General features: G+C 35.4%; 1 protein-coding gene across 2 annotated transcripts in view; it reads right to left on the bottom strand.

Moving 5' to 3' along the window:
* Window positions 1-6,396: 6,396 nt before the first annotated feature.
* Window positions 6,397-13,882, bottom strand: part of LOC145662024 (uncharacterized) — a 41,597-nt gene continuing 34,111 nt past the window's right edge. For both annotated transcript variants that reach the window (XM_081727363.1, XM_081727367.1), the window contains exon 3: window positions 6,397-8,319. In XM_081727363.1, the coding sequence (XP_081583489.1) occupies window positions 6,879-8,319 (1,441 nt within the window). In that variant the 3' untranslated portion in view covers window positions 6,397-6,878. The remainder of the gene's footprint in view (window positions 8,320-13,882) is intronic.

Below are 13,882 nucleotides of genomic sequence, written 5' to 3'. Positions count from 1 at the left end.
TCGGGAGTCCGGAAAGTAATAATTCCGGAATTGGCTATTCCTAGTTTATACACAACCTTTCAGAACTCTAAGCTTGTAGCTGTCTACAAACAAACAAGTAATGCAAAGCATTTCGTATCCTGCAATACGTCATGTATTAAAATCCGACAGCAGTTTCAGTATCTAACCAGAAATTGCATATATCTAGCTACTGGAAGCTGAGGTATGAAGAATTGTATTGTGTCTTATCTTTTCGTATCTTATACAACCCTGCAAACCAATGAATATCTAAACGGCTTTCGTTAAATCCAAGTTGTAGTACTCACAGTTACATACATTTGTGTCTATATGATCGTGTTACTAAAGCTTACAATATGATGGTGTTAGTAAGTCTTTCTCTGCTCTCCCGTAAAGTTGTGATACGATCTACTACAGAATAAAGAACCAATTATCAATTTAACCAAGTTGTTGTATTACTACACATCTGCTTCCGCCTATGTCAACACTGGTCGATCTCGTTGACGCGACATATTTGCTTTTTTATACCGCTTTCTTCGTTTACTGAACTAAACAGTAACTATTCTGAAATATACTACTGCGCATGCCTCGTAGATAAATATTTCTTATGGCGATAGTTTCCGTTTTGTCCAAGGAAAGTTCTTTTTCTTATTCCCAGCATGACCGTTTTATTACATTATATGAAGAGCATGTAGGTCTGAATATCTCATATATTACATAGAATGTAGGTTTAACTCTTCCAGCAAAGAAGAAACATGTGATCATAGTATACAACCCACAGAAGTGATAGCTGGCAATACAGTGGTCGTAATCCCTAACGACACAGGAAGTGAGCGGTGCCCTTCCCGCTGGTCTAGTGGCTAGCACGTGCGCCTTTGGTGTCTGGTGTCCCGGGTTCGATTCCCGGCGGGAGAGCATCTATGATTTTTAACTGTCCTCGATGTTTCTGTGTTCGTGTCCCTGTCGTTATAAGTTATTAGAAGAAGCAAATTAAACAAGTGAAGCAAGTAAAATTAGCAATAAGTAAGTTACTGAAACACGTTCGGTGAGTCAGCTAAAAAATGGGCAAAGCTCTGGCTTTTCGCGCCGTCCATGCGAGTTCGAATCTATCTCGGCTTGATTTTTTTATCCATTTGAGAGAAAGTATTGTTTTATTTCGCTACAGGTAGTCACTCTTTTCGTATTTTTCACTGTCGTTCACAGTTAAAGTAACTGACTATTCTTATTCTTTCTACGAATGATGGATCTTCTCTTTGGTTTCATGTCAAACATGCTCACGTAATGAAAAAACGCTGTCGATAATAACAATAATAATAATAATAATAATAATAATAATATCAAATATTACTAGCTAACTGGTGTGTGTATTTCGACAATATAATTTTATATTATTATGTGGAAATAAGTAAGGCTGGCTGGCGCCCGCCACTAATTTTTTTCGATGCGCCTTATGGGTCCACGGTGTCCAATGTTGGTCCCATCTCACTATCACCTCCTGTTCTCTCGATATAAATTATTGACATTTTGCCTAAAGAGGGTTCTGGCCTGGCCCCATGACTACCCATGACAATAACTCTTCGTTCATTTTGCATTGAAATCGCTTATTTTCGTGAGTACTATGAGTGCATACTGTCCAACGTTGCTCCCATCACTCTACAATTTCCCGTTTCTCGATATAAATTGCTAATATTTTGTTTGTAAGTGAGATATGGCGTTACAGTCATTACGTTTGAAGAAGAATTTTGGAAGATATTACCTTGCCACAAACAACACCTATTATTATTATTATTATTATTATTATTATTATTATTATAGTTTTACTTACCACTAATGTTGCCTACATTTATTTGCATTGCAATGTGTTACTAAGAAGCAAATCAAATAACATTCCCCGCCATTCAGGCTCCCGAACTGTAAATACATGATTTACAGTTCTCTGTGTTAGGGGAAAGCACATTTATTATATTATTCTTTCAAATAACACGTTTTACTTCACTTTCAATGTGTAATTCCATATCATCACTAATAATAATCTTGTTCGAATAGGGAAATAACCTCCCTGCTGCAAAAAAAAAGAAAAAAAAGAAACCTGACCGTAGCGAAAGGGCGTGATCCTTCTTTAGGCGATTAATTGGGTCCAATATTTCAATAAGTCCCTGCACACAAATATCTCAGTAAAACAGGAAAAGTTATTTAAACTTTCTGAATACCTATTTATGGACGAAATTTGGTTCCTTTGGAAGTTTTTAAGAGTTTGAAGGGCCGCCATTTTGAACATTTTCATCTGATTATTGTGGTTACGAACTCATCAAGATATTTCAACAATTAATGTTTGTGCCAAGTTTCGTCTCAATCCGCTGAAAATTAGGGTGGTTATGTCATTCACAAATAGCATTGTATATATACATATAGATAGATAAATAGACACACAGAGGGAGAGAGAAAAGTATTTTGCTCCCTTCTCGCACCTGTGGTGCGTCAGAGCTAAACCGGGCCCCTTTGCAAAACGTATTGACCAGCCTAACCTAAACACAAACCTCTTACTTGCTAACGTAGAAACGTGGTCGGGAGGTGTAAGGCATGTAGAAATTGTTTTTTATAACCATGAGTATGGTTCACTTCCATGTTTTTCTTTTTTACTTTTTGCAGCTACATCGGAACGTTCAATTTTTATTCTTTACTAATTGCAAATGACGTTTACGTTTAAAATATGAGGAATTTTGGTGGCATTTGTTCGGATATTCTTCACTTTCGAAATGAAGACAAGAATAAAAGCAATACGCAAAGACAAAAAGTATTATCAGTACTAAACATTACCAACAATAATTGCTACGAAAGACTAAATACGACCTTTTTGCCATCTCTCATGAGCTGTATGTATTATTAGCAAAAATTTTTAAAAACGTCCCTGACGGGGATTCGAACTGGCGACCTTTGCATGCCAGCACCTTAAGCACTACACCAAGATCATGGCGTGGTGAACGTTTAGTTGTCGGCATATTTGTTGTATTTGTGTTTTATGTTCCTACTTTGACAATTTTTACTCTTTTTTCTAAGTTTAACAGCTGTTTCTGGCTTTATGTTTCGGTGTCGCCTTTTATTTACACTATGCACTACTCGCATTCACAGCTTGTGCCTCTCTGCAATGTCTTATTCAGATTAAACTTTTCTTTTTGCTCCTCAGTAAACATTTGATTGATTTAATTCTCATACTCTCCACGGATGGAGCGTAGGAATGCCAGACTCGAAAAGTAGGTGTACATTTACTTTCCTGAAAGAAATTACATACTTAAAACAAGAACATACGGTTGTATATAATTTAAAGGTACCTAATAAGTTAATGGTCGTAAACCAATTATCACAGATTAATGGTCTATAGATCACTATCTGCAGAACCATGGAGGATTACAACTGGTAGCTTATAAATACGAAAAATAGTGCGTACAAATTCCCACAATTTACCTTTATATAGACAATCCTATAAGGGTCCAGTGAGAGTATCTACATGAGAGGTACTCTTAAAAGTTATATATGTCGTAGGTTCTATATTTTACTGATTATATTAAGACAGAATTTTTAAACAAAAATTGATTTTTCATATGTGTGTAAGGTATTCCTTACACTGTGTAATGACAGACATGCTCTTCGCAGAATTTCTAGATATGCTCTGTTTAAAGGTGGTTTCAAAGTAAGCAAAATATTGCCCTTAACAACAGTGTGCAGGAATGCTTCGACAGGAATTCGGAATTATTAGAAAGGGCGATCACAATGATCACATTTTACGTACTGTAATGTGTTATTTCACCCTTCACGAATTTGGGCACCTGTAACTTTGGACCTATGCACTTTTCCAGACAGATCCATACGAACTTTTTATTTTATTTTGATGTGATTCCTTTCAAATTTGTCAGTCCGATATATATCACATAAGTATGCACCGAGTCTAAGGGGGCAGAAATTAAATGTGAGAAAACTTTGGAATGACAAGCGTGAGTAAACTAGAGAACCCCAAGGAAACAAACACGGTTTCAAATATAAAGGCTACTTGGTAGTAGCAGGGATGGAACTAAGATCCCTTAATGAAGAATGTAAGCGCTCTACTACTGAGTCACCGCAATCTCTACTATCTCTTATGTAGACATGTAAGTTTAAAGATTTTTTACGTCATGTCATTATACTTATTTTGACTACGAAATATAGAATTACTTGCAGCTTAATTTTACTATAAATGAGCTTCTCCTTTGTTTCTTGTAATCTTCATCTCTTATTGAAATAAAGACCGTCTTCCCGCTAACATTCAATGAAAACATGTTTTGAAAGAATCACATTTACTTGAAGAGAGCAAAATATTTTCGAACACTTCTGCTTGAGACTTGCTGATTACGTTCTTTTTTCTTAGATCACTTTTTATTTTTGACTTGAAAAAGGTGTGGAGAAGAGACTGAATTTATATTAACTTTGGAATTGCACCCTTATCTGTGGCGAAAATGAATAGAAAATTGTCAGTTCTATAGACATTCATAAAGATCTAGCATAACTTTCTTTGAATTTGGTTCCGGAAAAGTAAAGTAGTTTTCTATCCAGAAGTTTACATTTAAATGAAGAGTAAATTGTACCATAGGTTTAGCCAGTTAGCGTCGAGATATACAATTTTGTTGAATTCTCATGATGTGATAAGCCACTGTAGTTTTTATTACAAAAACCATTATTATTTTATTTAATACACACAGGAGCTAATGAATACGTCATCTATGACCTTGTATTAAATTTTAAGATATCTGATAGTGCTTCATTATTTTAAGTTTATTTGAAGATAAAGTATTTTGGATGTGGCGGCATGCTTAACGAAAATAGCTTTGATTATTACTCGAAAAGACCTGATGTAATTGTATTCTGATTACTAAATAAGAAATAGAATTATCTACAAATGATCTATATTTAGATTTTCTCATTTAGCCTCAGCTAGTACAGCATACGACAAAACAAACAGTACTGAAATTACATCGTTGACATTCATTAATTTATTTGTTTCGCAACATAAAGAAGCATTTTTTTTTAAAAAAGAATATTTCCGTCTGTACATCATGTATTCAAATACATTGACCTTACTTCGCACACTTTTTCATAGAAGTTGTCTAGATTGAGGAAGATAATAAATACGGGTCTCTGCAACGACAATATATATATATATATATATATATATATATATATATTCTAACTCAGGTATAATGGTGAGTGGTTATCAGTCGGAAATTGTTTTCTTGAGTATGGTCCATATACAGGTGCCGTGAGATAATGGAGGTGGGAAGGGTAGGTAATATCCGTTCAACGGGAAGGCAAACGATGTCCAAATCGTCACTGTCGAAAGGCAACTGACATCAATCCAGTGTGGGCAGTCTCTCCCATTTGCTAAATCCATTGTTGCTGCAAGAGCAAAATTCACACAAATAACGCAAAACTGGGTCATTAATAAAGCTTCTTGGTTTACAGTTTGCGAATTAGCTTAATATTCCTCTACGAAATCGACCAAGTATTCCATATCCGGCACTGCACACCAAAGCAAAGGCGTGAACTGAATAGTAGTTTCTTAGTGATCAGATGGGAACATTAAAATCTGAAAATACCAGTTGATTTTCGGTTTAGATAGGCTTCAAGCTTCAAATAGCTTTAATTACTGAACCATATGTTGCTGCTGAAATTTTTATGTCGCATAGCAAGAACTCTGGGGCAATACAATAGACGTTCGCGCTAATCTACTGCAGTGAGACACTGCCTCATTTGAATACACCAATGGCCATATATTTCCCTAACACATCTGTCGCTTGTTCCAAATTTCACTGCAATGCGACGTAGGCTACGCTATGTAACTGTAACAAATGTTCGAAATTCGATCGTCGTTTGTGGTGGTTGTTCTTTGGCACCCAGTCATCCCTCATGGTTATTATAACAGTGGTTACATATGACAGAACTTTTTATACATACACAGCATAATCGTGTTACTTGTAGTTGCCCTGTTAAATCGTTCCACAAATTTCCACTCAGCCCATACTACCGACTCACACCGTATGGACGGGAATAGACTTCGACAACAAAGATATTTTGCTCTGCCGGTAGATACATTATGGCACCAACTGCACACCACACAAGTCATACAGAACTGAGTTCCCCGGGTATCTCATGACTCAAACTACATTGCATATACGGGAATTTCAGTACTGATTTTTCGCTGTATACTGTAGTTAATTGATTTCCTTAACGAAATACCTTGTAATATTCGTTGCACCACCATAAATTACAATATACATTTATACTGAAAATGAGGACTCAATATTTAATAATATCTCAATCCCCATGCAAAAAGTTTGGTAGTACTAGAATAAAGAGATATAGAACAGAATGTCCTCACTTTTTTTTTAACGTTTATTTGACTATTTTTGAAAAAACGAATAACTACAGAAAACTAGTGGTATTATCTCCCGCAGGACTGTATGTCTGCTGACATGTTATTTTCAACTGTGCTTGGATTTAACATAGCACTATCAAATTATAATGAATATAAAGTATTTTGGGTTTTACATAACATACTCTAGTGAAAACTTAATTACATTAGTATCAAACTTCGATTATATATGGTTAAATGCGTTCCCTTAGCTGCAATTTTCCTTAAGTATTACAAGCTATTCCTTTTGAATATGTCTCACAATACATCATTATTGCAAAACTTTTACTACAAATGCCCACAGATTTTTCTTACAACAAAAAACGTAAGTTATCTTTTCTAATAAAATATGTTCCTGCGGAGCAGTGTTGTAAATTGTCGTAAATCTCTCGATGGAAAAACAAAACTCTGTATTTACCTGTAACACTGATGAAAGTCTTTTCTATGATGCGTGTGTTAAAACGTGTCTCTGAAAATTCCGCTTGAAAGTTTTTCCACAAACCTGACAAAGAGAAGGACTTTTCGTATGCAACATTAGATGGTATCTCAACGAAGACTTATCAGAAAACATATCACCACATTCTTCACAAGACAATCTTTTCTCTCTTGTATGTATTAAAATGTGCTTTTTCAAGTAAGACTCTTTCTTAAAACTTCTACTACAATCATGACAAGAAAATAGTTTCTCTGGCGCATGTATTACCATGTGTGATTGCAACGTATATTTCTGTCTAAAGCTTTTGCCGCACTTTTCGCAAGAGAAAGATTTCCCTTGTGTATGCACTAACATATGATTTCTCAAGTAGGATTTTTGAAAGAAAATTCTTCCACAGACCTGGCAAGAAACAATATTTTTATCAGTATGTGTTATCATGTGTCGTTTTAAAGGATTCTTATGATGAAACAATTGACCACACTTCTGACAAGAGAACGGCTTCTTTCCTGTATGTGTTGACATGTGCTCTTGAAAATTTGAATTTCTCTTGAACATTTTACCACATTCCACGCAAGAAAAAGGTTTCTCGCCTGTATGAATTCTAACGTGATGTTTCAAAGACTTCTTACATTTTAAAGCCTTACCGCAATCGTGACAACTGAAAGGCTTCTCTCCAGTATGTGTCAACATGTGTCGTTCCAACATATACCTTTGACAGAACTTTTTTTGACACTCACGACAAGAAAACTGTTTTATTTCCAAATGCATTAACAAATGTGATCTCAAATTACTTTTATACCGGAACGTTTTCCCACACCGGTGACAAGAGAAAGGTTTCACTCCTAAATGAATTATCGTATGTTGCTTTAAACTATAATTGGAATTGAATTTTTTCCCACATTGATTACAGAAAGACTTTCCTTCTCCCGTATGAATTAAGGTATGCTTATTTAACATATGTTTTGCTCTAAAACTTTCTTTACATTCGTAACAAGAAAACATCTTCCCCTTCGTATGTTGCATTAAGTTATGTTGTCTGAAACTTTTTTTGTAATAAAATACTTTGTCACATTCCTGGCAATGGAAAGGTTCCTCCCTTGTATGCAGTAGCATATGAGCTGTCAAGTTAGACTTGTTTGTGAACGCTTTTCCACAGTCATCGCAAGTGAATCGATCCATTTCTTTATGTAGTAACATATGTGTCTCGAAACTCAGTTTAAGTTTAAACATTTTGCAACATATCCGACAAAACAAATCTTTTTCTTCTGTTAAGGTGAGTGAAGATAAATTTTTCTTATTATTATTAAGGATATCCTCATGGTTGTGACAGGAATGAGCTTGAAATGTTGATTTAGAAGAAAATATTTTGCTGCATGTTTTGCAGTAGTGTTGTTTCACTGGTTCATTTTCTATAGAAGTGGAGGACTGATAGCACATAGTATATTCCCTGAAACACAAAAAGAATCGATATCATATAAGTGTGACACATTTAATTAGATTGTATACTCATGAAGTAGCTCAAGAAATAGAAATTGACTCCGAAAATGTTCGTAATTTGTTGTATCGTTGATGATAATGATGTTCGAAAGATGTGGCTGGTGAGAGCTCTAATTAATAATATTTTGGAACATTAAATTCTGGCCATTGTAAAAATAATATAAAAATATGAGGGTAAGTTATAATTCCCTCATATTGATACAGTTTACTCTAAAGAAATTTATAAAGACAGTGGTTTTTATTTTTTTGTAACGAAGATTAATATGAGTGTCATATATATATATATTGCTTCATCGCCGCCTTGAAAAGTGATTTTGCGAATAGTATTCTACAGTTATTACAGTTATTTAAAAATAATAATAAACTCGTTATTCCAAAATATTCCAAAGATATAAATATAATTGAGTACTCATATGAAATACTTATTTGTAACAATATGCTTAGACATTCACATCAAGCGAATACAGTTTAAACTCAAATTCATTTTTTAAAGTAACGGTAATGCTACTTTGCGAAATAAACTATAGCGAGAATATGTACTTAAATTTTTAGCAGTTGGGAATAAAGTACCATTTCCCTTTTCATATTTTTTTTTATTTGATTCTGTATTTTTATTTATAGGGAATAGAACGTCCATTTAGATTTAAACTTCGAAATCTTCGAGATTCTGGTCGAACAAAAATTTACTTACTGATCCTACAAATATCCAGAATCAAACCTCCACTTTATACCCGAAGTAGCATATATAGTCAACACTCTCGGTAATAAGTTTCCAGATAATTGAACGAAGTAACCTTAGAATTCTGCGTCCTATTGCTAATCTATTAAACATGAATAACAATCGTTAGCTATAGGAGTGCACATTAGGGTGCATCGAATTTCCACTTTTTTAAAATTCAGCTTACCCTTAGTGATATTTTTTTGCGAAATGGGCTCCATATAACGTGTTAAAAATTGCAAGTCGATTGGTCAATATCTTTAGGTGCCACCAACGGCCAAAAATTTTAAAATTTTGTTAAAAAATAAATATTATTTTAAAAATGTAAAATATGTAGTTTTATGAAATATGGTTACCCTATGTGATTTTGTTTCTGTAAAAGGTCAATATTTACGTGAAAAAAAAATCAGCTTGATGAGTCAAGTCATTCAGGTGCCACCAGTGGCTTAAAATATGGACAAATATGTGCCTACTTTTTTCATTTCTTAAAATTGAGTTGTACTGTTTGTGATTCATCTGGATCGTTAATTAGATAAGAAAGAATTTGTTTCACATCTGCAGCTCTTTGCTTCTTTCCAAACATTAATGATGAAAATAACCGAGAAATCACCACGAGGAGGTGGCTGCAATTCGAGTTTCGCCCACCCGTATATACTAATGTTGCATATGGTAGTGCAAGTCATATTGTTACTCTTTTCCCTCAAACTGTTCTCCTTTTTTTTTGTATTAAATTCTGTTATGTTTTTTCTTGATTGTAGTGTTGCTAGGACAAATCTATGTCGTGCTTCTTGCCCACATACCGTTGATGCCGCTTCTGTACGAAACTTCACCATTCTTTCTACAGCGCAAGTGTGACAGGGTAAGGATGTAGTAGATTCATTAGCCATTGGAGCCGTCTTTACATTTTCTCTTAGGTTCTGCAGGCTCAAGTGTTTTGTCAGTGGTGGCTCCGTCAGCGTCATGTTGACCAATCAATAATATCAACATAGTTTGTCACTTCTAAGTTGATTTCAGGGACGACGAATTCTCGTACTGGTACGCGATCACCAGATTGGGTCCTTTGTCTTGCTTTTAGGACTTGCCTCCAGCCGAGCTCTCGTACCTTAGCATCTTGGTCAGTCAACATTGATAGAAGTAGGTTCTCAGAACGACCGTACCACACATTTCTACGAACACTGGATCAATTATTTTCCTGTATTTCGTTTCCATGTGGCGAGAAGTCGTGATGAGTTGCCACAAATGACGAGCTCCTTCTGCACACGATGTATTACGGATCACAGCAAACCAAAGTGGCGCGTAGACCATCATGATGTACTGGACGATGGTTTTAAGTTCATTCGTGGGTTCATTTGTTCCTACGCACAAACGTAAGACTCTATTTGCTGTAGTTAGCCATCTGGCTTGATGAATTTTACCAGGCTTCATGTGAGCTAACCCAATGGGGCATTTTCCTGAAGAAACCTCTTGGCAGATATTCAGCAAATATTTTTGATCCGTGCTTAATGAATCCTCAGTGAAGTTGAGGTCCCAGTCTATTAGAACGAGCTGAAAAATCTGGAGTGACAACTCTTCCCAGATTGGAAGTGCTGATCCTATTGGTCCTCTAAATGTATTTGGTCCAGTAGACTTGCCGTCTATAAATTCAATCAAATATCGAAATGGGAGCTCATTCGTGTGTATGATGATTAATTGGTGATGTATGATTAATTGGTCAACATGACGCTGACGGAGCCACCACTGATAAAACACTTGAACCTGCAGAAGCTAAAAGAAAATGTAAAGACGGCTCCAATGGCTAATGAATCTATTACATCCTTACCCTGTCACACTCGCGCTGTAGAAAGAATGGTGAAGTTGGGGACAAGCGGCATCAACGGTATGTGGGCAAGAAGCACGACATAGATTAGTCCTAGCAACACGACAATCAAGAAAAAACATACCAGAATTTAATACAAAAAAAGAAAAGAAGAACAGTTTGAGGTAAAAAGTAACAATATGACTTGCACTACCATATGCAACATTAGTATATACGGGTGGGCGAAACTCGAACTGCAGCCACCTCCTCGTGGTGATTTCTGGGTTATTTCCATCATTAATGTTTGGAAAGAAGCAAAGAGCTGCAGATGTAAACATATTCTTTCTTATCTAATTAACATTCCAGATGATTTGATTTGATTTTAGTTTAGCGTCCCTTTCAGCAGCGAGGCTATATGAGACGTGGACCTACTGATTAACGTGGAATCCGAACCACATGAGCTCCCGCCGGGAACGATCCAGATGAATCACAAACAGTGCAACTCAATTTTAAGAAATGAAGAAAGTAGGGACATATTTTTCCATATTTTAAGCCACTGGTGGCACCTGAATGACTTGACTTATCAAGCTGACTTTTTTTCACGTAAAATATTGACCTTTTACAGAAACAAAACCACATAGGATAACGATATTTCATAAAACTACATATTTTACATTTTTTAAAATAACATTTATTTTCTTAACAAAATTTTAAAAGTTTTGGCCGTTGGTGGCATCTAAAGATATTGACCAATTGACTTACAATCTTTTACACGTTATATAGAACCCATTTCGCAAAAAAATATCACTAAGGGTAAGCTGAATTTTAAAAAAGTGGAAATTCGATGCACCCTAGTGCACATCCAGGTAGAAAAAAAAAACTTAGTGACAGAACGTTTCAATTTTCATCAAAAAGAAAAAAACAAATGGGCTTATTAACATTAACAATAAAGTAGTTCATTATTCGCACCGCGAAATACTAATAATACGTTTTGAGCATGTATTTGTAAGATTAGGTATCAATGTTCGAAGCTTCCTGGTTGTATTTAATGCTCACTATTGTTTTACATTTGAGGCAATTAGTTTAGATTATGTTTAGTTTTAAGTACAGCATAACGATAACTAATTCTGGTTATTTTCCTGACAATATACTACACCCTAGACAAAAACTGAATCTTATTACAGACAAGGAAATTACCAATACCACTTAATAAATTAAACTGAAATATTGAAACCCTTCATCAATATCTTATACTTCTCTTTAATTATATAACCGCCACCAGGTTATAGAAGTATTTTTATGGACACTCTGTATATTTTGTAAAGACCGTGATTATTTTTCCGATTTATACTTTATTCTGCGACGCAAATAAGTTCTTTCTTTGGTGAGAATTGCTTCTTTCCCACACAACTGGGCAAAGAAGTCTTTCATCGTTTTTTCATATATATATATTTAAAGCATTGCTTTTTGGTGAGAACATTTCAGTGAGCTACGAACCTTTTCAGTGTTTCTCCCTAACTTATTATTATGCACAGTATATATTCTGCAGTTATTTGGAACTGAATTAAGGGCTTTCTAATCATTTATGGAGATACTAGCTGACCAGATTTCCGAGCACCAGAGTGGCAGCATCCGCATCGCTTTTTCAGGTCCTTATCTGCACTTTCACACGCCCGAGTTATCGTAATGTCTCGTGCATCATGGCCACTTGTCTAAAATTAACATAAATTATATTCTGTGTTCTGTTTGCATGTGCATACAGGTACTTTAACTGAGTGGTTTTTGGAACGAACTGTTAACACTCTTCAGTCAACCATTGCAGCTCTCATCTTGAACTTGTGAGTTCGGGGGAGTTTGACTCCAGGTTTAGAAGTCGCAACCACGCACGTTGCATCGGGAATAAAAAAAGATTTTGTGTTAAGGGGCATAAGCTATTAGCCGGTAAAGGACGTTTTCTTACGGCTAGCCCCAACTAGTGAAGTCCCAAGTTCATAATCCTTGTGCGCCAAAAATTTATAAACGCGCCCTCCAACATCAGCATTTCAGTTCGGAAACTATTTCGCTGAAGACTCACGTCAACTCTTCAGGACTGTTTGGAGTAGCAACCAGGATACTACGTGGGATTACCCCGGCAATCCTTTCCGCAAGTGCGTCAATGGTGCGAGAAAAGTATTTATAAGGTAATTTCACACTTAATCTCCTATATATAAAGGGCTACAGTGCATTAAAAAGGCAAAGTGTGATTTTAGTGATGAAGATTATGATACATATTTTGTGTTAAATGTTGTGTTCATTCCTCTATTTTTTATATAATAGAATTCTAATAAATAAGTATAGTGTTACTTAATCCAGTATGTTTTCGTTGTTTCTGAGCGTTATGGTCTAAATGACCGTCTGATCGTCCGTGAGATTTTCGGGACGACACATCCGAACCTCTCAGCGCCTAACGCAGATCATTCAGACCGACGAGCGATTTGGAAACAATTTGTAACCCCTTTTTGGAGAGGTATTTCATCGTCCTATCCAGGTAAGTTCCGGTCCCAGCTAAATATTTATTGGTAGAACAATGAACCACGAAAAGCGACCTCGAATTGAACTGGTTATAATTATTGGATTTCCATCTTTGTGATAAATTAATTTTCAAAAATATATCTAAAATTCTCAATCGACGGCTCTTACAATACCTTACGTATTTGACCCATGCAACTGTAAATATTTATTCTCTACTTATAAACTCAGTAAATGAAATTTGTTTCCAGCATTTGGATGTACACACGTATATATATAATTCAGATGACCCACCTAAAATAGGTCATCTGAGTTAAGCAATTCTCTTAAGAAAATTCTCAGTGTAATTGAATCGGTGAGTGTAGAAAGGAAAATATTCCACAAACTCTTACTTCTGGAATGTGAAAAAAAAATACTTAACCAGAAATACCGTTGCTTATACTAAAGTATTTTTTGCGATATACGTGTCGTATGTTAAAACCTTTCATTTCT

Source organism: Thermobia domestica, chromosome 1 (assembly GCF_964235325.1).
Source record: "Thermobia domestica chromosome 1, izTheDome1.hap1.1, whole genome shotgun sequence".
NCBI classification, from domain to species: Eukaryota; Metazoa; Arthropoda; class Insecta; order Zygentoma; family Lepismatidae; genus Thermobia; species Thermobia domestica.
The sequence above is the reverse complement of the archived record's forward strand: the minus strand, read 5'-3'. Positions and strand labels throughout refer to the sequence as shown.